This window comes from Culex pipiens, chromosome 2 (genome assembly GCF_016801865.2).
Source record: "Culex pipiens pallens isolate TS chromosome 2, TS_CPP_V2, whole genome shotgun sequence".
In the NCBI taxonomy this organism is placed as follows: domain Eukaryota; kingdom Metazoa; phylum Arthropoda; class Insecta; order Diptera; family Culicidae; genus Culex; species Culex pipiens.
The window spans coordinates 194,060,196-194,085,429 of record NC_068938.1 but is presented as its reverse complement, the minus strand read 5'-3'; the positions used below and the strand labels follow the sequence as shown (position 1 = coordinate 194,085,429).

Below are 25,234 nucleotides of genomic sequence, written 5' to 3'. Positions count from 1 at the left end.
CTAAAATTCTAAAATTCTAAAATTCTAAAATTCTAAAATTCTAAAATTCTAAAATTCTAAAATTCTAAAATTCTAAAATTCTAAAATTCTAAAATTCTAAAATTCTAAAATTCTAAAATTCTAAAATTCTAAAATTCTAAAATTCTAAAATTCTAAAATTCTAAAATTCTAAAATTCTAAAATTCTAAAATTCTAAAATTCTAAAATTCTAAAATTCTAAAATTCTAAAATTCTAAAATTCTAAAATTCTAAAATTCTAAAATTCTAAAATTCTAAAATTCTAAAATTCTAAAATTCTAAAATTCTAAAATTCTAAAATTCTAAAATTCTAAAATTCTAAAATTCTAAAATTCTAAAATTCTAAAATTCTTAAATTCTAAAATTCTAAAATTTTAAAATTTTAAAATTCTGAATTTCTAAATTTTTTTTTGTATTTTGTTTCTTTTTATATTTTTGATTTTTTTTTATATTTTTATATATACTGTATATGCTTTTTGTATTTTTGTATTTTTAAATTTTTGTATTTTTGTATTTTGGTATTTTTGCATTTTTGTATTTTTGGATTTTTATATTTTTGTATATTTGTATTTAGATAGCAATAATAAATGTGAATCACAATAAGGCTTTCTAGTCAGAAATTTACCAACACATTCAAAGTATGTTTACATGACAGCTGGACGTTTGTTTGCATCAGGTTTCCTATCTCTTTCTAGCAAATTTTTTTTGTCAAGCGACTTCTAGCTGGTTTATTTGACTGACTGCCCGATATGTCAGCCAACATACTTCGCAGGGCTGTGACAGCTACAGCTCGATCATTGTTTGCATCAGGACACTGTGACGAGGAGTTCGTCATTTTTGAGTTAAATTATATTTTTTTCACTGGGCCTAGAAAGCCTTATCGAGAAATTAAAAAGAGAGATGTGAGCCGGTAACATGGAGTGAAACTTTCGCAAGTGTTATGGAAAACTTCACAGCAGCTTGACAGAAAGTTTAACTCCATGTTGCACTTTTAATTTCTCGATAGAAATGGAGTGAAAAATCGCGCACCCAAATCTGGGTAAACTCTCCTTCCATGAAATTGCACACTCGCCCCTCCCGCCCATCTTTTTCCCACCGGGTTCTGCCACTTTTGACAGCTGCTGCGCACTTTTCCGCAGGGGCCGCTTGCTGTCAACCCGCCACCGCCGCCGCCACAGACGACGCCATATTGGTACTTGAAGCAAAAGCGGCCGCCGCACAGTTCCGTATCGGTCCGCGTAATCTGTCCCGTTAGTGCCGGTAAAAGTGTTCCGTTCGCGGTCGAAAGTGGTCCCACCGGAAGCGCTAGGTTCCGGCGCACATTTCCTGCTAGTTTAGAGCACCGCAGCGATGGCGTCCGACGACGAAATCGACGAATCTCTCGCCGGTAAGTGTCGCGGGGCTTGCGAAATTTTCCAAAGGGACGAGACTCCATCGTTGTTCCTTGTGGCCCGTGGGAGGGATGGTGGTTTCGGCGGTGGTGGTGGTGGAAGGGGAGGGGGAAATGCATAGCGCTAGCGTTCTGCCCCGCTGCCCGGAAGATGAAAAGCGGCGAAGGAGAAGGAGGAAAGCGAAAAAGAAGTTTTGACAGCGGCAAGCTGTTGTCGGGGTTGTTGTTTTTGTTGTTGATGACGCTGCGATGATGATGATCGTCCGTCATCAACATTGTTGAGGGGTTTTGGGAGGGAGGAGGATGAGGAAGTAAATAGTGACAAAGAGGGTGGTGAAGGGAGGAGAAATGGTGGCGGTAATCACGGTGTTACACAGAATTTTTAAAAGCGGAAAATGAAGCACAATGTGAAAGGAGAGAAACAGCAACGAACTCTGTTTTTTTTTTTGTTTCTGTTGTCTTTTGTTTGTTGAGGTAGTCAGTCAGTCAGTGATGCTTGCTAAGTGGGGCTGTGGAATGTTTGTGTTTGCAAATTTGAGGGTTTATTTTGCGGAGTTTGTGCCGAGCTGTTACTTAATTTTGTTCTTTCCTTGAATTTTAGTTGCATCTTCAAGATAATTTTGCAGAATATTTAAAAACTGTCATTTGATGAAATTGTTTAGCAAGTAATAGAAAAAATAGTTCAATTTGATGTGTTTTTATTACTAGATCGTCTAGGGATCGATTCAAAACTTATGTTTATGTCCTGGAAACTACTCAACTCATTCGTTTTTCGGTTGTTTCGGTTATTAAATAATAATAAATTTTCGTCGCTTGTGACACGTCCGCAGTAAAAAGATAAGACGCGCGAGATAAACTCACAAGCGATTGCACTTAAAATTACATTTAAATTTAAAAGTTAAAAATACAATGTTTTGCTCTTCGATTTATCGGACCGATTTTGAAAACGGGAGTGGAGCCAAAACTTTGAAAAATATTTCCAACAGCCTTATTGGTTCGTCTATTATACAAGTCCTAATACAATTTTGGCAACCGCTCATACGAATAAAAATTAAATGTTTAAGTATTCAAAAATCTGTATCTTGAAACCAAATTTTCTGATCGATTTGATGTCTTTGGCAGAATTGTAGAGATTGCCTAGAATTTTTCAGATTTTTGACTTCTCATTTTTTTTTCATATGTTTTAGCTGACAAAAAATTCCAACTTTCGAGGTATAGCACAAGTTGGTTGGCAGTGTTTCATTTTTACATTTTTTTGACTTATTTTTAACATGTTTTTTACAAATTTCAAAATCTTGCACTGTTTTCGAGTTATATCCACCTCAATTGATTTTTGCTCATAACGTGTTTTTGCCTTCCTCACCTTACTGAGGAAAGGCTATAAAATCGCTCGAAAAATGAACTTCTTAATTCGACCTCGTAGACCCACCTTCACGTATACCTACCGACTCAGAATCATGTTCTGAGCAAATGTCTGTGTGGATGTGTGTAGGTGGGTGGACAAAAAAATTGTCACTCGATTATCTCCGGACTGGATGAACGGATTTTGACCGTATTAGTCTCATTCGATCCGTCTTGGGGTCCCATAGGTCTCTATTTAAAATCAGCAAGTTTAGTTAAGTACTTCAAAAGTTATGCTAAAAAAACGATTTTGGCGTAAGTCCGGAAGATTGTAAAAAGGGTGGTTTTTGCAAGAAACCCTATCATATTATACATTTTCAGAAAGGTATTAACCCTCTAACGCCCAGAGCTGTTTGCTTATCGTAAAAATAGTAAATGGCTTAATTTTGGTACAATAATGTAGGAAATACTTTACTTTGACCCACAAACATCGAATAGGGGCAAAAAAGTAGAATTTGAAGTGGTGCACCAGAGCACCATCAGGAAGATGTGTAACTTATTTTTAAATCACAAAATCTCGTTTTCTTCAAATCTATTGGTTCATTTGTTTGAAAACGCTTCGAAATGTGTTAAAAACTACTTATTCTTTGCTGTAAGACCATATTTCTGAAGTATTAACTACAAATTCTAAAATCTCTGCATTTTCAGGTTTCTTTGATTGGCTCATTCAAAACCCACAAACAACCATTTTCATGAAAAATGAGGAAAATAATAAAATTATCGGTCTAATAACAATGTTTTGTCTTGTTTATGAATAGTCAAAACGTTTATAAACTTTTGTTTTGATAAAAATAAGCTTTTTCTTTAATTTAGAAAAAAGTGCTCCTGAATATTTAGTTGCTCATATGCCTAGATGGTGCTCTGGTGCACCAAATGAAAAAGGTTGAAAAACACTTAAAACCGGTTCAAACTCACAATGTTATTCACAGGGTTTCTTGTCCAAGGTTCAAATGATACTAAAACATTTTTTGTTTCATAAAATTTTGTGTTTGGTATTTTTTACGGGCTTTCGAAAACAGGTCTTATTTATTTCCCTGAAATTGGCCCACTTTTGTTTACATTTCACACTGTAACTTTGCTTGTGCTTAACCAAATTTGATGAAATTTGGGGAGATGTTAGTATACATTCTTCATGAACACCTGCAACTTAAAGCACCATGAAAAGTTGTGTCAGTTCCGAGATATTTGAGTTCAAAGTTTTGGTGCTCTGGAGTAACCATGGGCGTGAGAGGGTTAAAAAGACCTTTCCAATGAGCCCATAACATCGAAGATCCGACAACCCTATCAAAAGTTATTAGCACTTAAGTGTTATTTATACACTTTTTGGAGGCCGGATCTCAGACATTTCAGTAAAAAATATGTCCGGGTCCATCATGCGACCCATCGTTAGTTAGATAATTGAAAGACCTTTCAAATGAGCCTAAAACATCAAGAATCTGACAACCCTATAAAAAGTTATTAGCACTTAAGTGTTATTTATATACCTTCTGGAGGCCGGATCTGAGATATTGTGATAAAAATATTGTCTGAATCTTCCATGTGAACTTTCGTTGGATAGGTTTTTTTTTATCAGACCTTGCCGATGAGCCATAAAAATTGAAGGTCTGCGAACCCTATCAAAAGAAATCAGTAATAAAATTGATTTGTTAAACATGTTAAGGGAATATTGCTATTTTTACTGAATGTATTGACTTTATGAATGTGAGGAAGGCACCAAACACCTAAAGGTGGATTAAGTATAGTTTTTTTTTAATTTGTTAAAGTCGAGAATCTTGACCAACTCTGAAAATGTTTTTTTTTATCAAGTTTAACATATATTCAATGATGTGAATTTCGTTTAAATTTCTGCTGATTTTTATAAAGGTTATTCCAAAATGTCAAAATCCAGCCCAACATTTGAAAATGTAAAAAAAAATCTTTTCAAAAAGTGGTTCTTTACTAAAATTTTCGAAATAATTTGTAATGAAAAGATCAAAAACATCATTCAGTGTTAATTTTATTAACATTGAAACTCGAATTTTTAGTTTCCGAGTTATCGCTGATGTTTTATTTATCTTGGCCATATCTCATCAACCAAAGTTGAAATAAGCGAAATGTAGAATTTTTCTCAGCCTTTTTAAATAAAAAAGAATTGCTGTAACTAGAAAACTTTATCAAAACCCCACTAAAGTATTTTATTGCAAATTTAGTTCTAAATTAAAACAAGATAAAAAAACAAAGTTTTGACCTTATTTTTAATTTTTTGATCACTATTTTCTTAAAAAATAAGTGTTTTTTTTTGGAAACAATTTATAGTAACAAAAAGAGATTTTAAAGCTTTGAATTACCACATACTATTTTGGTATGGACTGCTGTTAAATTGGAAACAAGGGCAAACTGATGTTGCAAAATGGATTCTTTGAGCATACGGAAGGCACCCATAAAAAATCAGACATAAAAAAAATAAAAAAAAAAATTATAAAAAGGCTCATTTCGTAGATATTTGCTCAGCTTAAAACGGTTCAATTTAACAAATTTTCTCTTTTCAATTGCAAATTCAATTAGACATTTGAAATTTTTGGATTATTGTTTCGAGTGCTTTTTCAAAACTAGCACAAAATTGCTTTTTTATTTGTGTCATAAAATCATTAATTTAAAAATCGAAGGAGTTTGTCAAAGTCGAGTCGTGTAAAAAAAAATAGATGCTTCGTATAATCGAGTCTGGACTGTAGGTTCTATTTTGCCTTCCTCATTGAGGTAATTCTATAATAATGCTCTAAAAATGAACTTTTCACAAAAAGCCCCTAGACCCACCTTCATGTATACTTATCGAATTGAAAACTGAACCAATGTCTGTCTGTTTGTATGTCATCTACCTTTGATATGGAAACGTCAACTTACTGTAGATTTACAAGTTTTCCAATCCATACGGCAAGTTTTTAATTTGATTACGAAGATCAGATTCATTTTCATTGATGCAAATTCCTAAGCTAAATGCAATTTTCTAATTAAAGTAGGGGAACAGGGGGTAATATGCACCCCCTAAGGGAAAACTGTAATTTCTCAACCTTAGCAGCATTTCTGTGAAATAATTGCGCTAGATGTTCTTAAACAACTATTCTTCTACGTCATCCAAGTGAAAAAAGTAATTAAAAACCTCAAATTTGTTTAAAAATAACATATTTCTGAAAACATTTTTGATTCATTTAAATCAACCTTGCGGGGCAATAGAGTTATCTAAGCCCGATCTCACGCACACTAGCTTACCATTTGTTTTTGCTGGCGACCACAAATTTTAACCTAAAAATCCATCGTGTACGTACACGCAATACATGCGCACGTAGATAGCTCTATTGCCGTTCAAGAGCCAAACTACATGCGACACCTAGTGTTGAGTAGCAGAACAGAGCGAAGAATGTCGATTGAAATTTCCCCCCTTTGAGGTTATGTATGCGAATTCTTTTTTTGTTAAATTCCAACGTTCTAAACAACTTTTGAGCAAAAATTCGAGCTGATACTTTGTTAACTTTTGATGCTCTATCATTTTAAACAATATTATTTTTTCAAAATTATTTTTTTCCAATTTTTTTATTGCGTTAATTTATAGATGGCAAAAAGTTTACACTCGTACTACTTGAATTTTTTTTTTCAAAAGTTGTTCTAAGAGCTGTAAATTCAATTTTTAGTTTGCATTCCTACACTGGTAAACAGCATTACACTTTTTTCAGTTCACTTTTACACACTTGTATGGGATTTGTCAGTTCAAGTATGATTACACACTTTCGTGTAATCATACTTGAACTGAAAAATCCCATACAAGTGTGTAAAAGCACAGTTGCAAAGTAACCGCCGGCCATACAAGTCGCATTATCAACGCCAGTCCGCAGTTTGTGCGCAGACCTTCAAGTAAACCAAGAAAACTTGCGAGCATTGCAATTATGCAATAGAAGAAGAATAGCCGTGTTGCAGTTCGCCGACTCAGCAGTGGCCTCGTCCATCATCGACAAACATCTGGTATATCAGGGTTGCAAAATCCCGATTTACCTGGACAACAACGCTGCGGAAGTTCGTGTGCTTGACCTACCTCTAGGCATAAGCAATGACGACGTAGTAAAAGTGACGAGTAAATACGGCGAAATTTTGACCATCACCAACGACCGCTGGATTAACTTCTTCCCAGGAATCCCAAATGGAGTTCGGACCCTGCGGATGTTGCTGAACAATGCTGCTGCAACAGTGACGATTATAGGCAAAAAATCGCTTTGCAAACTCAAAGCAAAGAACAAAAAATGTGCGGATTCAACTAAAAAGGTGAACCAAAAAAGCAGTACACCACCGATTGAACCTGAGCCAAGTAGCAGCAGCAGCAGTAAAAGCAACAACAGTAAATCAGACCAACATCCAAAGCAAACAAGTCAAATTGACGAAGAAGACAACGATGGATTCGAGACCGTGCTTTCTAAGCACACTCGCAAAACTCGGAAGCGCTTACAATTGACAACAAAACGAAGAGAGATGGCTGAAGAAGAAACAACAGATGGAGAAGACGAAGATGTCATAAAAGCAAAATATTATAGGAATAAGTGTTACACGGCGTGTTTTCTAGAACAACCTTATCAGGAAAAAATAGTCATCGCCACATTGAAATGTGTCTTATAGGAAATTTTCTCAGCTTTCCAATGCTTCTTAGAGCGAAATGTTTCATGGGGAAATTTCTGAGATATCTCTATTTTAAGTTTTTTGGTTTTAAATTCCTTTATTATTTATTAGAAACTTTATACTAACAGTTCAGAACACTTATCAAATGATGTGTTTCATGAGTCATTTACTCATCAAAATGTTTGCATATTTTGATGAGTGAGACAACAAACAACTTTGTAGAAGGTTGCAAACCACTAAACATTTTGAAAATTATGTTTTGTCTAAGTTTTTGAATATATGGGATTTATTCAGAAATTAAAATCAAAAAACAGTGTAAAAATGTATTTTTTACAAGAATTATTTGATAATAACATATTTTTTGTGTACAAATATCACGTGTCAACTCTGATTTAGCTTGTTCAACCGATACTTTGGCAGGTTTATGATTGTTAATGGTATTATTGAATTTTAATGAATAAATTTAATATTTTCTTAAGCGAACATTAACCAGGAACATAAATACAAATATGATTTGAAATCAAAAATGTACTACATATTACCCTGGGCTTTGTCATAATGAGTATCATAGGTTTGATGCTTGTTTGACAAAGAGTATGATTTGATCCGATGTGGAATTAAAATCGAAGTTTTCGGTATATTGCTGAAGCTTCCATTTTTACACATGGACACCACTTCATGCTACGAGAACCCACTTTGACGTAGTCTCAGGGCTTAATCGATGGCCGGTAAGCTGTCATCGAGACCAGGAGGTTCTCCGATAGTGGAAATATCACATTTGTACAATGAAACGCTACATATGTGATTTTTCCCTATCTTAATGTGGGTGTCAGGTTAGGATGCGGGTTTTTAAAAATTTATTTTTTGTAGAATTTAGGATTTTAACTATAAATATCAACTTTTTATATTTTGTCTTTAGTTATTTAGTGACAAAATTAGTAATAGTGAATTTAGTAATTTTATCAGAATCGGTGATTTTCATTAAAGTAGCATAAAAACCATTCTGTTTTGTCAAAATTTCCGTAGAGTCTCGATCAATCAATAGTGAAATGATATCGGACCAAATTCGTTGATCTGTTGAACTAACGGTTGTCGGATTATGATTGTATCGATCATTGTTGCGAATCGAGGATCTACTGGAATTCTGACGATCAAATGGTCGTCTCTTTTTCAATTCACGACTTGTACAATATGAACTGTTAATCTATTTTGTTGTTTTTTTTTTTTTTTTTTTTTTTTTTTTTAAGGAAGCCAGACAGGTTTTAATAGAAACGTTTTAGATTTTTTGGCTATTAATTAAAATGTCGGGGATTTGAGATAAGAGTAGCTTTCGGATAGGTTACTTTAAATTTTGTATTCAATTTAAGTTAAGTAGTTATCCGCAATCGAATATTTGGACTTATATGAATAATTGAACATTTTGGACTTATGAATAACACACAACTGTGCATTTATTCTAGAGTCAGATCCATACAGCGTCAGTGTTTATTTGGTCGAAGTGTACTAATTCATTGGCAGATCTGGTTCTAGTTGTAATGTACGACAAGACTACTGACGGACGTGACAGGACGAGGGCCCAGTTTAGAGGTTTCGACATCAACGATGTGCGGCTGGATCACCCTCCCAAAAAAAAAAAAAAAAAAAATGTACTACATATTACTATAGCAAGCATCAAACGTCATATTTTCATGAGTATAAGGCCGATGCAAATATTAAAAAAAGTTTTTGTCCCTCGGCCCTGGCCGAGGTCAAGGGGGGGGCAAAAAAATAAAAAAAATATAAAAAATTAAATAACAAGCCATAGTCTTCACATTTAAATGAAAAAAGTGTTTTAAAATGCATTTTACACTAGTTCAGTTGTTTTGCAATCATTAGTTTTCAAAAAATCTAAGATCTGACAAAAACAAAAATTGTATCGAAAAAAAATGTTTTGCATCGAAAATTTTCAAAAAATCTTAAGATTTTTTAATAAACCCAAACATGCTAAAAATGATTTTAAACGCAGAAGAATGTATTTTAATTTGATTTCAGCTGGTTGAACTTGAATTTTCATTGAAATTTTGAAGTTTATTGTAAAAATATTTTTTTGCCCCCTGATTTTTCGGGCCAATTTTGAAGGGGGGGGGGTGACAAAAACTTTTAAAAATATTTGTACCAGCTTAAAATAAAGATAAAAAAAAAGAAAATGTACTTAAACGTAGCAATTAAACTCGAGTCTTCCATTTCAGAATTCTGAAAGCACCGTCACAAACATTTATTTTTTTGTTGAACAAAAATTAAATAGTATTTTAACAAAAAAAATCTAACAGAAACTTTCTTTCCAAACTATTTGAACAAAAATCAAGACATATATATATTTTTAAGATGAGATTGAAGATGAGAGTCATAAAAACTTCTAAAATATTGCTTATTCCTTGACCATTGAATACAAAAAAAAACAATCATTTCATGTTAATGAAAAGTATTTCTTCTAAAGCTAGCAACAGTAATTTGCAATATAATTTCGAGTATAAAACATTTTTTGTATCCATGCAACTAGTTAGTGTTTGATTAAGGAAATATGATATTTATTCATAAAAATCTTGTAATACCGTATTAATCTCAAACCTGTAGAAATTTCGGTTGTATCAGCTAATTACAAGCTGAATCAGAGCAGACCGGTGTTATTTGTACACAACAATTATGTGATAATCTATTTGTTCTTTTTAATATTTCAATACGGTTTTATTACTTTATTAGTTGAATAAATCCCACATATACAAAAATTCGGTTAAAAGTTAATTTTCAAAATGTTTAGCGGTTTGCAACCTTCTACAAAGTTGTTTATTGTCTTATTTTGCACATTTTGGTCAGTAAAATACATATGAAACACATCATTTGACAAGTTTCCTGGACTGTTATTTAAAACTTTCCAATAAATGATCAAGGATTTTAAAAGAAAAAACTTAAAATAGAGATATCTCATAAATTTTCACGACGAAACATTTCGCTCTTAGAAGCATTGGAAAGCTGAGAAAATTTCCTATAAGACACTTTTGAAAGTAGTGATGACTATTTTTTCTCCTTAAGGTTGCCCAGAAAACACGCCGTGTTATGAGATAACTGTTAAATCCCTGGAGGAAGAGGACGAAGATAAAATTGAAGAACTTGATAATTTAAAATCAAAATTTTCCGCTAAATATTTGAAACATAGACATAAATATTTAGAAAAAAGGCATGGTAACAATTATTGAAATATAGCCAGACAAGTGATTTAAAACTCTATAACCTTTCCTCTTCCACTATCCACCTTGAAGAGATGAATGCACAATGGTGTAAAGTCTCTATAATAAAAAAAAGTGTGTAAAAGTGAACTGAACAGTGTGTAATGTTGATTATCAGTGTATGTAACCGAACAGCGAAAATTTGAATCGTCATTCTTCGATGTTTTGAGCCATCTGTCGGAATTTTTGAGCTTTTAATTGCGAATACGCACCACAACATTGGGGCAAAATGCACCACAACAACGGGGCAAAATGCACCGGGGTAAAGCAGTTTTCACTAGTCACCATTAGATGACACCGCTGTTTTTACAAAGGACCATCACAGCGGTGCATATTTCCCCGACCACGCTTTTTGTAGAAAATTGGATGGAAAATGCATTTTTTTTGATATTTTTGAACTCATCTATCTATAGAATAATGAAGATTACGGCAAAAACTATACAAATCAACAAAAAAAAAATAAAATAAAATAACAATACAAGCTTTTTTTATTGTCAAAAATCAAATCGAAATACCAATGAAAAGTAGATGAAAACACAACATTTTTAAATTTTGCAAATAATTCAAGCTGTTTTCATACTACGAAGGTTAAATTTTGCAAGTATTCTTTTGCAATGCAATAAATTAAGCTTCCAATTCCCATGATTTTTTCCCTGGAAAATTCTTCCTAATAAGAGAAAAAGGTCGATTTGCGAAAAATAGAGATAGGAAAAATCGTAAAACTTTAAGGAAAAGAAACATAACTTTTTTTATAATTATTCATTGATATTTACGCAGCAAAAATTGGGTAAATTTAGAAGGTGTAATTTTATTGAATCTTTTATGATGTAATTTTACCTCAATTTAGACTGAAAATGCGACATTCCACCAGAATAGTGGTAAAATTACACATTTTCAGAGGTATAATAAAATCACACATTTTTTCTGACTGTAAAAGATGTACCCCTTCTCAGATGTAATATTACCATGATTTTTTTTTTCTGTGTAGGCCGTTGCCAATATTTTTCAAAGTTTATGTGGCCTAATGATTGGAAAGCAACTGGACGCGTGTAAAATGCATTTAAAAAAAAAATCATATAAATGTTGAAACCTAGGCTTGTAATTTCAATTTTCATATATTTTTTTTATCCAAAGCCTTGATAAACCTGATTTTGATTATTCGTTTTATTTTCTTATTTTTAAAACATCAAAATTGATTTCAGCGTCAAAATTGAGTGGTCGTTAAGATCGTAGATGGTGTCTTTCACTCTTGGGGCAATGACTTTAAATGGTGGTTCTGAATTCGGTGTCCAGAAATAGTAAATTCTAATGAAAATATTATCACAATAAAAGATTTGAATTATTTTGCTAAAACAAACATGGCCGCCAAATGGCCGATATGGAATGTTGCCTTTCAGAGCCTTAAGTTGCCGCTAATTTGGATTACAAATTCACAGATCACTGTAGAGTGGTATTTGAATAAGACAACAAAAAAAAAAATCGTGATATTTTTCCGAGGTATTCGAAAAATCGAGTCTGGACTGTATATTTGTTCAAACTATTACCTATTAAGAGGCAGTATTTGTAGATTTTGCTCGGTTTGTTCTAGAGGTCGTATCGAGGTGCTCCGATTTGGATGAAACTTACAGCATTTGCCCGTTTTACCCCACTTCCCTTTGTCGTAGAGGGCTCATATTTGGCATGAGTTCATCTCATGTATAGACAAACAAACGCTGAAAGTTCCATCCAAATCGGAGCACCTCGATACGATCCTGTTACACACTGGTGTAAAACTCGCTCTTAATTGATTTGCTTTTTCTCTTTTTCCCCCCTTTTTCCAGAGGAGGAGACCGGCCAGGAGGACGCCGAGGCCAAGTCCCCGCTGGACGGCGAAGAAAACTCCGAGGACGAAGCGCTCAAGAGTCTGGCGCAGGCGGCGCAGGACGAGGACGACGACTACGAGCCGGAGGACAACCGCAGCAAGAAGAGCAAGAAGGGCAAGAAGCGCAAAGCCCGCGGCGAAGAGAAGAGCAAAGCGCGCAAGAAGAAAAAGCGCAAGAAGAACGACAGTGGCGAGGAGAGCGACGTCAGGGGAAGTGATGAGGGAGGGGCGGGTGCGGGAGCGGGGGGTGATTCGGACTATGAAAAGCCGACGAAGCGGAGTGGAAGGGACAAGAAGAAGGGGAAGGATGATAAGGGAAAGGAGGAGAAGAAGGGAGGAGGAGGAGGTGGGGCGGATTATAATATGCCGTCGATTGAGGAGGTTTGCAGTACGTTCGATTTGACGGATGTGAAGATCGAGTACAGCGATGAGGATTATGACAACTTGACGACGTACAAGGCGTTTATTGCGCACGTGCGACCGATTCTGGGCAAGGAGAACCCGAAGGTGCCGATCTCGAAGCTGATGATGCTGGTGGCGGCCAAGTGGCGCGAGTTTAGCGAGGAGAACCCGAACCTGCAGGGTGAGGGTGGCGAGGAGGACAAGCAGGACGAGGAACCGCCGGCGTCGCCGGAGTACGTGCCCAAGTCGAGTCGATCGCGGAACAAGACGGAGAAGCGTGACGACGACATGATCTACGACGACGAGGACGATGAGGACGAGGAAGAGTTGGAGCGCGAGCGGAGCCGGAAGAAGGGCAAGAAGGGAGGCGGGTCGAGCGCGAAGAAGGGCAAAAAGCCGAAGGTTCCGACGTTGAAGATCAAGTTTGGCAAGCGGAAGAACGCCAGCTCGGAGGAGGATCCGGACGCGAGTGGCGGCTCGGACCGGGACTCGGACGCGGAGTTTGAGAAGATGCTGCAGCAGAGTGAGGACAAGGCCGAAGAGGAGAAGGAGCGCAAGAGTGAGGCGGCGGTGGCGGCTCCGGAGGTGGACGAGGACGGGAATCCGCTGCCGAAGAAGAAGGCCAAGACCAAGATTGGGAAGCCGGGTAAGATGGAGTAATCGTTTGGGGTTGTTGAACGTTTTCTCACTATTTATATCTTCACAGGTAGTCGCTCCAAGAAGAAGGGCAAAGCCAAGAAGAGCAAGTTCCCGGACGGGGACGACGGCGAGCACGAGCACCAGGACTTTTGCGAGGTGTGCCAGCAGGGCGGCGAGATCATCCTGTGCGACACCTGTCCGAAGGCGTACCATCTGGTGTGTCTGGAGCCGGAGCTGGAGGACACACCCGAGGGCAAGTGGTCCTGTCCGACGTGCGAGGCGGACGGTGGCGTGGCGGAAGACGACGACGACGAGCACCAGGAGTTCTGCCGGATCTGCAAGGACGGCGGGGAGTTGCTGTGCTGCGACATGTGTCCGTCGGCGTACCATACGTTCTGTTTGACGCCCCCGCTGGACGACATTCCGGACGGGGACTGGAGGTGTCCGCGGTGCAGCTGTCCACCGTTGCAGTACAAGGTGCAGAAGATTCTGACCTGGCGCTGGACGGACAAACCGATTGACCCGAACGAGCCGGGGTCGTCGAAGGGGACGGGGCCGCGTCGTCGCGAGTACTTTGTCAAGTTCCATGAGATGTCGTACTGGCACTGCGATTGGGTTACGGAGCTGCAGATGGACGTGTACCACCCGTTGATGTTCCGGTACTATGCGAGGAAGAACGACATGGAGGAACCGCCCAAGTTGGAGGAAGCTCTGGACGAGGACGATAACCGGTACAAGCGGTTGATGAAGATGCGCGAAGGAGGCGACATGGACGACACCGAGTTGGAGGAGAAGTACTACAAGTACGGTGTCAAGCCGGAGTGGCTGAATGTGCACCGCGTGATCAACCACCGGACGATGCGCGACGGTCGCACGTTGTACTTTGTCAAGTGGCGTGAACTGCCGTACGAGGCGGCCACTTGGGAGGAAGAAGATGACGAGGTTCCTGGGTTGAAGAACGCCATCGAGTACTACATGGATCTGCGCGCCAACTGCAGCAACGAAATCAACTCGTCCAGCAGCAGCAGCAGCAGCAAGAAGAGCAAGAAAAAGGGCCGCAAGTCTCGCACCAAGGAACTCGAAGACGAAGACAGGATTGGGCCACGTCGGTACACTCCACCGCCGGAGAAGCCCACAACGGATCTGCGGCGCAAGTACGAGGTTCAGCCGACCTACCTGGACGACACCGGAATGAGACTTCACCCCTACCAGCTGGAAGGTATCAACTGGTTGCGTTACTCCTGGTCCAACGAGACCGACACCATTCTGGCCGACGAAATGGGTCTGGGCAAAACCATCCAAACGGCCACCTTCCTGTATTCGCTGTACAAGGAGGGTCACTGCAAGGGTCCGTTCCTGGTGGCGGTCCCGCTCTCCACCATCATCAACTGGGAGCGAGAGTTCGAAACCTGGGCCCCGGACTTTTACTGCATCACTTACGTCGGCGACAAGGACTCGCGTGCGATCATCCGCGAGCACGAGCTTTCGTTCGAGGAGGGCGCCGTCCGCGGCGGTCGTGCCTCCAAGATCCGCGCCAACACGATCAAGTTCAACGTGCTGCTGACCTCATACGAAATGGTCTCGCTGGACGCCGCCTGTCTCGGCTCGATCGACTGGTCCGTGCTGGTCGTCGACGAGGCCCATCGGCTCAAGTCCAACCAGAGCAAGTTCTTCAAGGTGCTCGCCAACTACAACATCGCGTACAAGCTTCTGCTCACGGGAACGCCGCTCCAGAACAACCTGGAGGAGCTGTTCCATCTGCTGAACTTTTTGAACAAGAACAAATTCAACGACCTGGGCGTGTTCCAGAACGAGTTTGCCGACATCAACAAGGAGGATCAGGTAAAATCTGCGTAATAGCTTCTTAGAACTGTTTCTAACGTCGTTTTTCCCTCGATTCCAGGTCAAAAAGCTGCACGAGATGTTGGGCCCGCACATGCTGCGTCGTCTGAAGGCGGACGTGCTGAAGAACATGCCCACCAAGTCGGAGTTTATCGTGCGCGTGGATCTGTCCCCGATGCAGAAGAAGTACTACAAGTACATCCTGACGCGTAACTTTGAGGCGCTGAACCCGAAGGGCGGTGGCGGTGCCTGCTCGCTGATCAACATCATGATGGACCTGAAGAAGTGCTGCAACCATCCGTATCTGTTCCAGGCCGCGGTGGAGGAAGCTCCGCTTGGGCCGGGGGGGAATTATGAAATTACGGCGCTGACGAAGGCCGCTGGCAAGCTGGTGCTGCTGGAGAAGATGTTGAAGCAGCTGAAGGAGACGGGGCATCGCGTGTTGATCTTCTCGCAGATGACCAAGATGTTGGACATTATGGAGGACTTTTTGGAGGGGATTGGGTACAAGTACGAGCGTATTGATGGTGGTATTACGGGAACGCTGCGTCAGGAGGCGATTGATCGGTTCAACGCTCCGGGAGCGCAGCAGTTCTGCTTCCTGTTGTCGACCAAGGCCGGAGGTTTGGGTATCAACTTGGCCACCGCCGATACGGTCATCATCTACGACTCGGATTGGAATCCGCACAACGATATTCAGGCGTTTTCACGTGCCCATCGTATCGGTCAGGCCAACAAGGTCATGATCTACCGGTTTGTTACGAGGAACTCGGTCGAAGAGCGTGTCACGCAGGTCGCCAAGCGTAAGATGATGTTGACTCACTTGGTGGTACGACCTGGGATGGGTGGAAAGGGCGCCAACTTCACCAAGCAAGAGTTGGACGATATTCTGCGGTTCGGTACGGAGGAGCTGTTCAAGGAAGACGGCAAGGACGAAGAAGCCATCCATTACGATGACAAGGCCGTCGCAGAACTGCTCGATCGCTCCAACAAGGGCGTTGAGGAGAAGGAAAACTGGTCCAACGACTATCTGTCGTCGTTCAAGGTCGCCTCGTACACCACCAAGGAAGACGTCGAGGAGGAGGTGGACACGGAGATCATCAAACAGGACGCGGAAAATTCCGACCCCGCGTACTGGGTCAAGCTGCTTCGCCATCACTACGAACAGCAGCAGGAGGACATGTCCCGAACCCTCGGCAAGGGCAAGCGTGTCCGCAAGCAGGTCAACTACACCGACGGTGGCATCGTCCAGACCGACGCCGTCAAGGAAGACTCAACCTGGCAGGAGAACCTCTCCGATGGCAACTCGGACTACTCCGGCAATTCGGACGACCCCGGCGATGAGGACGACGAGGACGGTGATCTGAACCGCCGCAGCAAGCGTCGCATCGAACGTCGCGAAGCGGAACGCGACAACCGGCCACTCCCACCGCTGCTAGCACGCGTCGGAGGAAACATCGAAGTGCTCGGTTTCAACGCTCGCCAGCGCAAGAGCTTCCTGAACGCGATCATGCGCTACGGAATGCCCCCACAGGACGCGTTCAACTCGCAGTGGCTCGTGCGCGATCTCCGCGGCAAATCCGAGCGTAACTTCAAGGCGTACGTCTCGCTGTTCATGCGACATCTGTGCGAACCCGGCGCGGACAACGCGGAAACCTTCGCCGATGGCGTCCCTCGTGAAGGTCTCAGCCGGCAGCACGTCCTCACCCGAATCGGCGTCATGTCGCTCATCCGCAAGAAGGTTCAAGAGTTTGAGCACATCAACGGCTACTACAGCATGCCCGAGCTGATCAAGAGGCCGTGCGAACCGGTCAAGAACGCTGCGGGAGGTGCGGCGGCGGCAGCGTCCACTTCAACGGCGGCTGACGCAGAAACGCCGAAATCGGCCACGACCAGCACGAGTGCGACGCCGGCTACCAGCGCGGCACCAAGTCCGGCTCCGACGCCGACTGCGGCGGATAAGGACGATGAAGCTACCGGGGGATCGTCGGAGGACAAGAAGGAGGGCGTTGTCGCCGATGAGAAGAAGGACGAAGGAGTCAAGAAGGAAGATCCGGAGGCTGGTCCTTCTGGTGAAGACAAGTCCGAGGACGTCAAGAAGGAGGAGAAGTCGGAAGATAAGGAGGCTTCCGCCGAGGTCAAGTCCGAAGTCAAGAAGGAGGGAGAATCGTCTGAGGAGAAGAAGCCGGAAGTGTCGGAAGATTCCAAGGAGGACGTCAAGACGGAAAAGCCCAAGGACGAGGAGGTTAAGAAGGAGGAGGCCACCGCGGAGACCGCGAAGGTGGCCAAGAAGGAAGAGGCTGACGATGACGATGTCAAGATTACCGAGGAGAAGAAGCCGGTCGTTGAAGATAAGCCGATCGCGATCGACGATGACGACGATGACGTAGTTATTGTGAAGGACGATGACGAGGACGTCAAGAAGCCCGCCGGCAAAGCCGATCCCATCGAAGTCCACAAGCGAGTCTTCATGTTCAACATTGCCGACGGCGGGTTCACCGAGTTGCACACGCTCTGGATCAACGAGGAGAAGGCGGCTGTCCCCGGCCGGGAGTACGAAATCTGGCACCGCCGACACGACTACTGGCTGCTAGCAGGCATCGTGACGCACGGTTATGGCCGCTGGCAGGACATCCAGAACGACATCCGCTTCGCGATCATCAACGAACCGTTCAAGATGGACGTCGGCAAGGGCAACTTCCTGGAAATCAAGAACAAATTCCTCGCCCGCCGCTTCAAACTGCTCGAGCAGTCGCTGGTCATCGAGGAGCAGCTGCGCCGCGCAGCCGTCCTCAACCTGGCCCAGGACGCGGCCCACCCGGCGATGGCGCTGAACGCGCGCTTTGCCGAGGTCGAGTGCCTGGCCGAGTCGCACCAGCACCTGAGCAAGGAATCTCTGGCCGGGAACAAACCGGCCAACGCCGTCCTCCACAAGGTGCTGAACCAGCTGGAGGAGCTGCTGTCGGACATGAAGAGCGACGTGTCGCGGCTACCGGCCACGCTGGCCCGCATTCCGCCCGTGGCCCAGCGGCTGCAGATGTCCGAGCGGTCGATTCTGTCGCGGTTGGCAGCTACCGGGAACTCGGTGCAACCGAATCGTGAGTATTGCAAATTAGTATTTTTTCTCAAATTCTTAGAAATGTCTAGACTGTCATTTCGATTTTTTACCGAACTTGGTAAAGTTTACCGAATTTTCAACTGCTGAACAGTTCGGTAAACTGAAAATTACCAAATTCGGTAAAAACTTACCGAATTACCGGTAACGGAGTTCATTACTATTAATCGTATAGCCGAAATTCAGTAAAATTTTGTTCAGTTTGACCGAAAACTAAGGGTGTAGACAGAATACCATATTTTTTGTTAAATTAAATATTTTTTTTAAATAAATACTTAAATAATTAACAAATCTTGAAAACTGCCCAAATTTGAAAATAAATAAGTTTTGAATAATTACAAATTAAATAAATGAAAACAGAATTCAAAATTAATAAATATATTTTAAAAATAATGCAAATTAAAAACAAAGCTACTAGGTACAAAAGCAAAATTTCAAAAATGTTTTTAAAACAGTTTTTATTTAAGTTCCATGGATTCCTAATGAACCAATAATTATTGGGTTTCCAGAATCAAGAATTATTTCAAACTGAACTTATTTTTTTCAATTAGGTACCAAATGCTTAAAGTTTGAGTAACGTATTTTCTTGTAAATTGAAAAATAACGAAGATCTATAAAATAAAATAAAAACATGCTGATTGAAAAACTAACAAAATAGATTTAAAAATGGATAACATCAGAAATCAACTAATTAAAAAAATCAATGAAAGAAAAATTCAACCTTAGACATAACATTACAAATTTAAAAATACTAAACAAATTACAAACAATAATATACTTTACAATTTTTTTCCAAAATTGCTCATTTTTGAAATAAGCAAATTTTCAAACTTAAGGAGGTATTAGACTATGACAAACACACAAATAAACTCGCAGTTTTTTGTCTTTGACAATTTCTAAAACTCGCAAAGCTAAATGTATGCAGCAGGGATGCCAGATGATTTTTCAAAATGTCTGTGAAAAAGTCTGTGTATGTCTGTGTCTTTGTCTAAAATTCAAATAAATCAATTTACAGTCTTAGAAATCTATCAAAAATTGTGTTTTTAAGCATTTAAAGACTAACGAAATAAGTTTCGATTGATATTTTAACAACATAACAATTTAATGAAGTTTTTAAAAAGTCTGTGTACCTCAAAAAATGTCTGTGAAACACAGATAAATCTGTGTATCTGGCATCCCTGGTATGCAGGGTGTCGTTTCTGCAAACAAATACAGGCAAACTGTATAAAAGTGTGAGCTTGTTTGTTTGTCATAGTCTAATACCTGCTTTACCGAATATTTTATAGCTCCAGTAACTTTTTTTTGAATACTAAAAAATAACGAAAACAGGCAAAATATTGAAAAAAGTGTGCTGATTTCAAGTTATAAAAATAATGATTAAATAATTAAAAAATCACGGTTTTGTTTAAGTTTGTTAATAATCAAAACCTATTACATAAAAAAACATTACAAAAGATACCAAATTTAAAAAACTAATTTAAAAAAAAGTTGATAGATTCTTGAAATTACATCACATATTAAATAATACCAAAATGATATTTTTTTTAGCGATTTTCGAAAAAAAGTTTAAGGCGTTTAAGTTTCAGAAAATAACAATTTAAAAAAAAACACACACTTCAAACATATTTTTTATAAAAAAAAATAACAGACAAAAAAAACCAAAACCAATATTTTCAAGTTTTTAAATTTATTCAAACAAATTGAAAAAGCTCATTCCAACTGACATGACAGAATGAAAGACACCAAGTTTTAAAAAAATCAAATAAAAAAGAAACAGGATTTGTTTGCAAAAAACTGCTTGCTAAGCTAATCTGTTATGGAAAACAAAAAAAGTAAATCAACTGGTGTGGTTTTTGAATCGGTAAATTTAAAAAACAATTTCAAAATTGCAAAATTTGAAAAACAAGCAAATTTTAAATTATATCAAAAATTTGAAAAAATACGTATTTTTAAATCTACAGGTTTTAAACATTACAAGGTTTGGAAAAAATGCAAATTAAATGCAACTTAAAAAAAAAGAATTCAAAAAAATATTATAAAACTATAGAAAATAAAATTTAAGAAAAATCAGACTCTAAATTTCAAAAAATAACCGATAGAACAAATTATTAAAATTACCATTTAAAAAAAATCTATTTATTTAAAACAACATGTTTTTCGAATCCGGACTTTTTTTTCTTTAATTAGGAATTTAAACTGCAGACATAAAAAATCCTAATCTTTCTAAAATGTTGTTAAAAGGTTCTACAGTAGTTGTTCGGTAACTGGGCTGAGAACGTAGCCCAGTCACCGAATGTTGCTCGTTAACTGGGCTGAACAAAAAATAACGAGGGGACCACCGATGCATAATATTTTGCAGATGAATTATAAAAATAAAAATTACTCAAATTTATTTACAATGCTTACTTTTCTTTCATATTTCTTTAATTGTAACTTGAAATTAAACAGAAGTTTGAAAAAAGTTTTTTTTATGAATTGAATATGATTTTTGCATCCAAAACAAACCAAAATGACCGAGGGGTTACCTCGGTCATTTTGGTTTGTTTTGGTTTTTTGACGTTTGTCTGCTTTTTAACTGGGCTACGGCCCAGTTATCGAGCGCCCAGTTAAAAAGTAGCCCAGTTAAACAACGCCCAGTTACCGAACAACTACGGTATTAGAATAGGAAAGTTATTGCCCATAGGACTTCTTGAAAATCTCTATAAATGAAAGTTAACGATTACGACAAATTCAAATCTCGGTCTAAGTCACAGTTTAATTCAAATATTTTTTTTTTAATTTTTTGTGGTAAGTTTTTTTTTATTTAGTAGAGGTTAAAAGATTTAAAAGTCAGTTGAACAAATAAAATGTTGACTTTCACTTTAGAAAGTTTTAGTTAAAACCTGCAAGGCATTTTTTTTAAAAGCCAATCAACGCTAAAAACTAGCTTTAAAACAATAATACCAAAACAGTTTTTTGGAATTTAGATTTTTCCATGTAAAAAAATAATCAAACATTTTTTTCCCTCTTCTCCCTCTTTCAGCCCCACTCGCGCAATTCCCGGCCGGCTTCCAGGGCACGTCCCTGCCCGGGTTCGCCGCGGCCGCCGCCGCTGCCGCCAACTTTGCCAACTTCCGGCCCACGTTCTCGGTGCCCGGACAGCCCACGCCCAGCTACCCCGGCGGTTCCGGATCGTCCAAATAAGCAGCCACAGAGCACTTGCAAAACCCTTGCTATTCATTTTAACCCTCACCCCACCCCCTTTGTGTTTAATCATTGTGACAATATTTTTTTGGGAATTCCTTTTCCGTCGGAAAAGGAAGCAACTTTTCCTCTTCTGACTTTCCTGTGACTTTTATTGTGTTGTCCGCCAGAGCTGTGCTATCAAACGAAACCCTATTTTGATGAAATGTGACAATGTTCTCTGCCCTCTTCCGAAATCTTAACTTTCCCCGTGTAAAGATTTTTACTACTTCTTCGTTTATTTATACACACACACACCAAGAAAAATGCACAGTGCGCGAAAATGGCATATAAAAATAAAGGAAAAAAAAAAACAATTACACACACACATTATGATACGTTTTACAGTAAGATATATTAGGAGTGATAACGGCAAGTTTGAACCTAGAATATAACAAATAATACACTTGGTATAGTTTCAACAGTAATTCCAAAATCAAGAATAAACAAAATGGCGTACGATGTACACACACATAAAAAAAACATAATGGAGAACGAGTTGTGGTCACTTTTGCGGGATAGAAGGAAAGAACTCCCTGCTAATGCTGCAAGACAACCCTAAAATGAATCGAAGGTGAATTTTGCAACTCTTTTTGTTTTCATCAAATATGGCGGAAGAAACAACAAATTTTCGTTTATTTACAGGAACAAGATGGCGGCAGCTTCTATCGGATCGAGACTCCCAAATTGAGGAAAGTAAGTAAATTTGTTTCTTCGTTATTACAATCGGGGAAACGCTACATTATGATGCACTCAATAATTCACCGTCGAACGGTTATAAGTTATTATCCGCCAACTCACTCAAAATCATCAAAAAAAAGTTAAAATGAAGTCACATAAAACAAGTCAATCCGCCACAATCAAAAAAACAAACCATCCTGGAATGCAGAGTTAAGGCTAGTACGCTGATCGGAAGGAAAGGGGTCAAGAAATGGCTTTACGAACAGCAGAACAAAGGAGAGGGAGCGATTTCTTGGGGCTTTTCTTCACCCTCTCTGGCTTGCTTTCGCTGCCGCCGCTGCCCATTTGAAATTTTTCTTGACCGATTCCTTCCGAAGTGCATACACCGCTTTAGCATAAATTGAGTACAGAGTGGATTCGTTAATTCGAATTTTTCTGCTTCGAATGTCCGCCAATTCGAATGCTCGCTAATTTAAACGAATTCGAAATAAAAAGCACTCAACTGTCAAAAAAAATTGTCAGTTGTTCAAGCTCAAGCGTGACATATTTTTTGTCGCTGATGTGACTTGTTTTGAAACATTTTGGACCTCTTGATGTTAAACTTTTCGCTAAAAATGAAGAGTTTCGCGCTTGTATTGCTCATAGGTTAAACGATGGGCCGCCAAACCACGTGACGAAAAAAAGCGTCAGAAGTGGGTGGAATTTTGTGAATCAGAAGAGCAACCGATTGGAAAAATATTCAACGATATTATGTATCGTTGAAGCGCAGTGATAATATCGGAGTAAGATTATTTCATATTATTTGTCAGGTACCATTCAAAGTTGTTTATAATTCGTCGCTACCATTTCAAAAAGAGTCATAATCATAAACATAGGTTTTGCGTGAGATATAGCGATTATTAAAATGTTAGTGACTTCAAAATCCTCAAAAGCTTGATGCCATCGACTTTTTTTTATTCCTGACAAAAAAAAATTATAGCACGATTACAATATGTACTTGGCACTTCTTTGAATCATTTTGCAAACAGTAAATTGATTCCGCTTTGTCAGCTCTAAATTGAGGCCGTTTTGCGAACCACTATTCTGTACCCTACCTATGACAAATCGCTCAGGGAAACAGTTATCGATATTCCAAAATTAAATCATGTAGGCAAAAGTTGTTTCTAACACAGGGTGGCTACTCAAGTCGAGAAAATGGCAAATTCGTTAAAATTTAGTTTTTTTTCTGTCAAATTGTCGTGCAATGTCGGGAATTTTGAGCATAGGGGAACAGCATCTAATTCCAGCGTGCCTCTAATGTTGGCAGGTCAGAACTTTGACATTCAATTAAAGCTAATTAAAAGCGTTTCAACTGAACTCGAGTGATAAATAGCTCAATAAGAAGTGAGCAAGCAAGTTTCTATCAAAAGTTTCGCAAAATTAGTTGTTTAAATAGTGAAAATCAGCAAATTGGATGGAGTTAGGAGCGAGTGCTTAACCTGCCAAACATACGAGAATTTCCCCTACTTATTTGATAAATATTTTAAAATATTTTCACAATATGCAACACAATTGCAACTATTAGCACTCGATTTAAAATTTGAGTGTCATTTATTTTTTTAAATCTAACTGAAAATTAAAAGGCACCCCAACCCCCATTCAGATGGTCTCCTTATTCAAAAAATTCTTGAAAAATAGATCTCAATTTTTTTGGAAATTTGGGTTTGGTGATTATACTTGTTTTATGTGGCTTATGATTTGAAAAAAATCTGTTTTTCTGGGGTTTAATTTTGTTCGTTTTTTTTAACTAATATCCATGAAAAAGAGGGAAAAAATGCCCAGACATTGAAAAAAAAAATAGGACATCAATCAACATTGAAATTTTACTAAATTAAAAAGGAAACTTATGGTTAAGCAATCTGCATTTCAAGCAGACGATCAGGGATCGAATCCCGCCCGGTCACCTCGTCACCGATTTTTCGGTGGCAGGAGATCAACATCGTCCATCAAAACGAAGAACAATAGATCGCGGATCTATAAATAGCCGCATGGCTCCGTGATGGCAAGGCCGATTGAGCCAATAGAGGGGATGGCGTCGCTATTTTTAGACTACGTTTTCCACTTTTTCTCATCGAAACCGACTACTTTATCGACTTCGTTTTGCTGGGCGAGATAGGACGCCGTCTATTTTTAGACGATGGCTCAGCACTTTTCCACTCTTGCACTTAAAAAAACCAGATGGCAGCACGATGTAACGCCACGTCCCTATTAGGGTATAGGTTAGGATAGAGGACAATAAAAAAGGAAACTTCAGAAGCTAGCGCAAAAAGAAATCAATTGTTTAACTGGGCGCTAAGTAACGGGGCCAGATAACTATAGCCCTGTAAAGGCTCTGGAAGGCATCATTCCCGATCGGCCATTTGGCGGCCATGTTTGTTTAAGAAAAAAAAAAAAACATTCAAATCTTGATTCAGAATCTTTCAATCAAAAAATGGTTTTCTTTGTGTTGTTTGTAGAAGTATTTTTCATATATTGATTATTTTTTCATTTCAATTTACTATTTCTGGACCCTGAATTCGGAACCATCATACACAGTCATTGCCCCAAAAGTGAAAGACACCTTAAAAAGCAAACAAACGTCAATAATCAAAATAAACCGAAATGACCGAGGGGTTAAATAAATTTGAATAACTTTTATTTTTATTTTTCATCATGAAAATATTATGCATGCCTTCGTTATTTTTCGTTCAGCCAAGTTAGCGAGCAACATTCAGTTACCGAAC

At 39.2% G+C, this 25,234-nt stretch overlaps 1 protein-coding gene across 1 annotated transcript; it reads left to right on the top strand.

Annotated features, from left to right (window-relative positions):
• The first annotated feature begins 1,187 nt into the window (after nucleotides 1–1,187).
• On the top strand, nucleotides 1,188–22,279 carry LOC120415206 (chromodomain-helicase-DNA-binding protein Mi-2 homolog). The gene is made up of 5 exons (XM_039576661.2): nucleotides 1,188–1,405; nucleotides 12,531–13,619; nucleotides 13,680–15,454; nucleotides 15,516–18,552; nucleotides 21,592–22,279. Exons 1-5 carry the CDS (start codon nucleotides 1,369–1,371, stop codon nucleotides 21,750–21,752), a joined length of 6,099 nt encoding a protein of 2,032 aa, XP_039432595.1. The 5' UTR covers nucleotides 1,188–1,368; the 3' UTR covers nucleotides 21,753–22,279.
• Nucleotides 22,280–25,234: the final 2,955 nt, after the last annotated feature.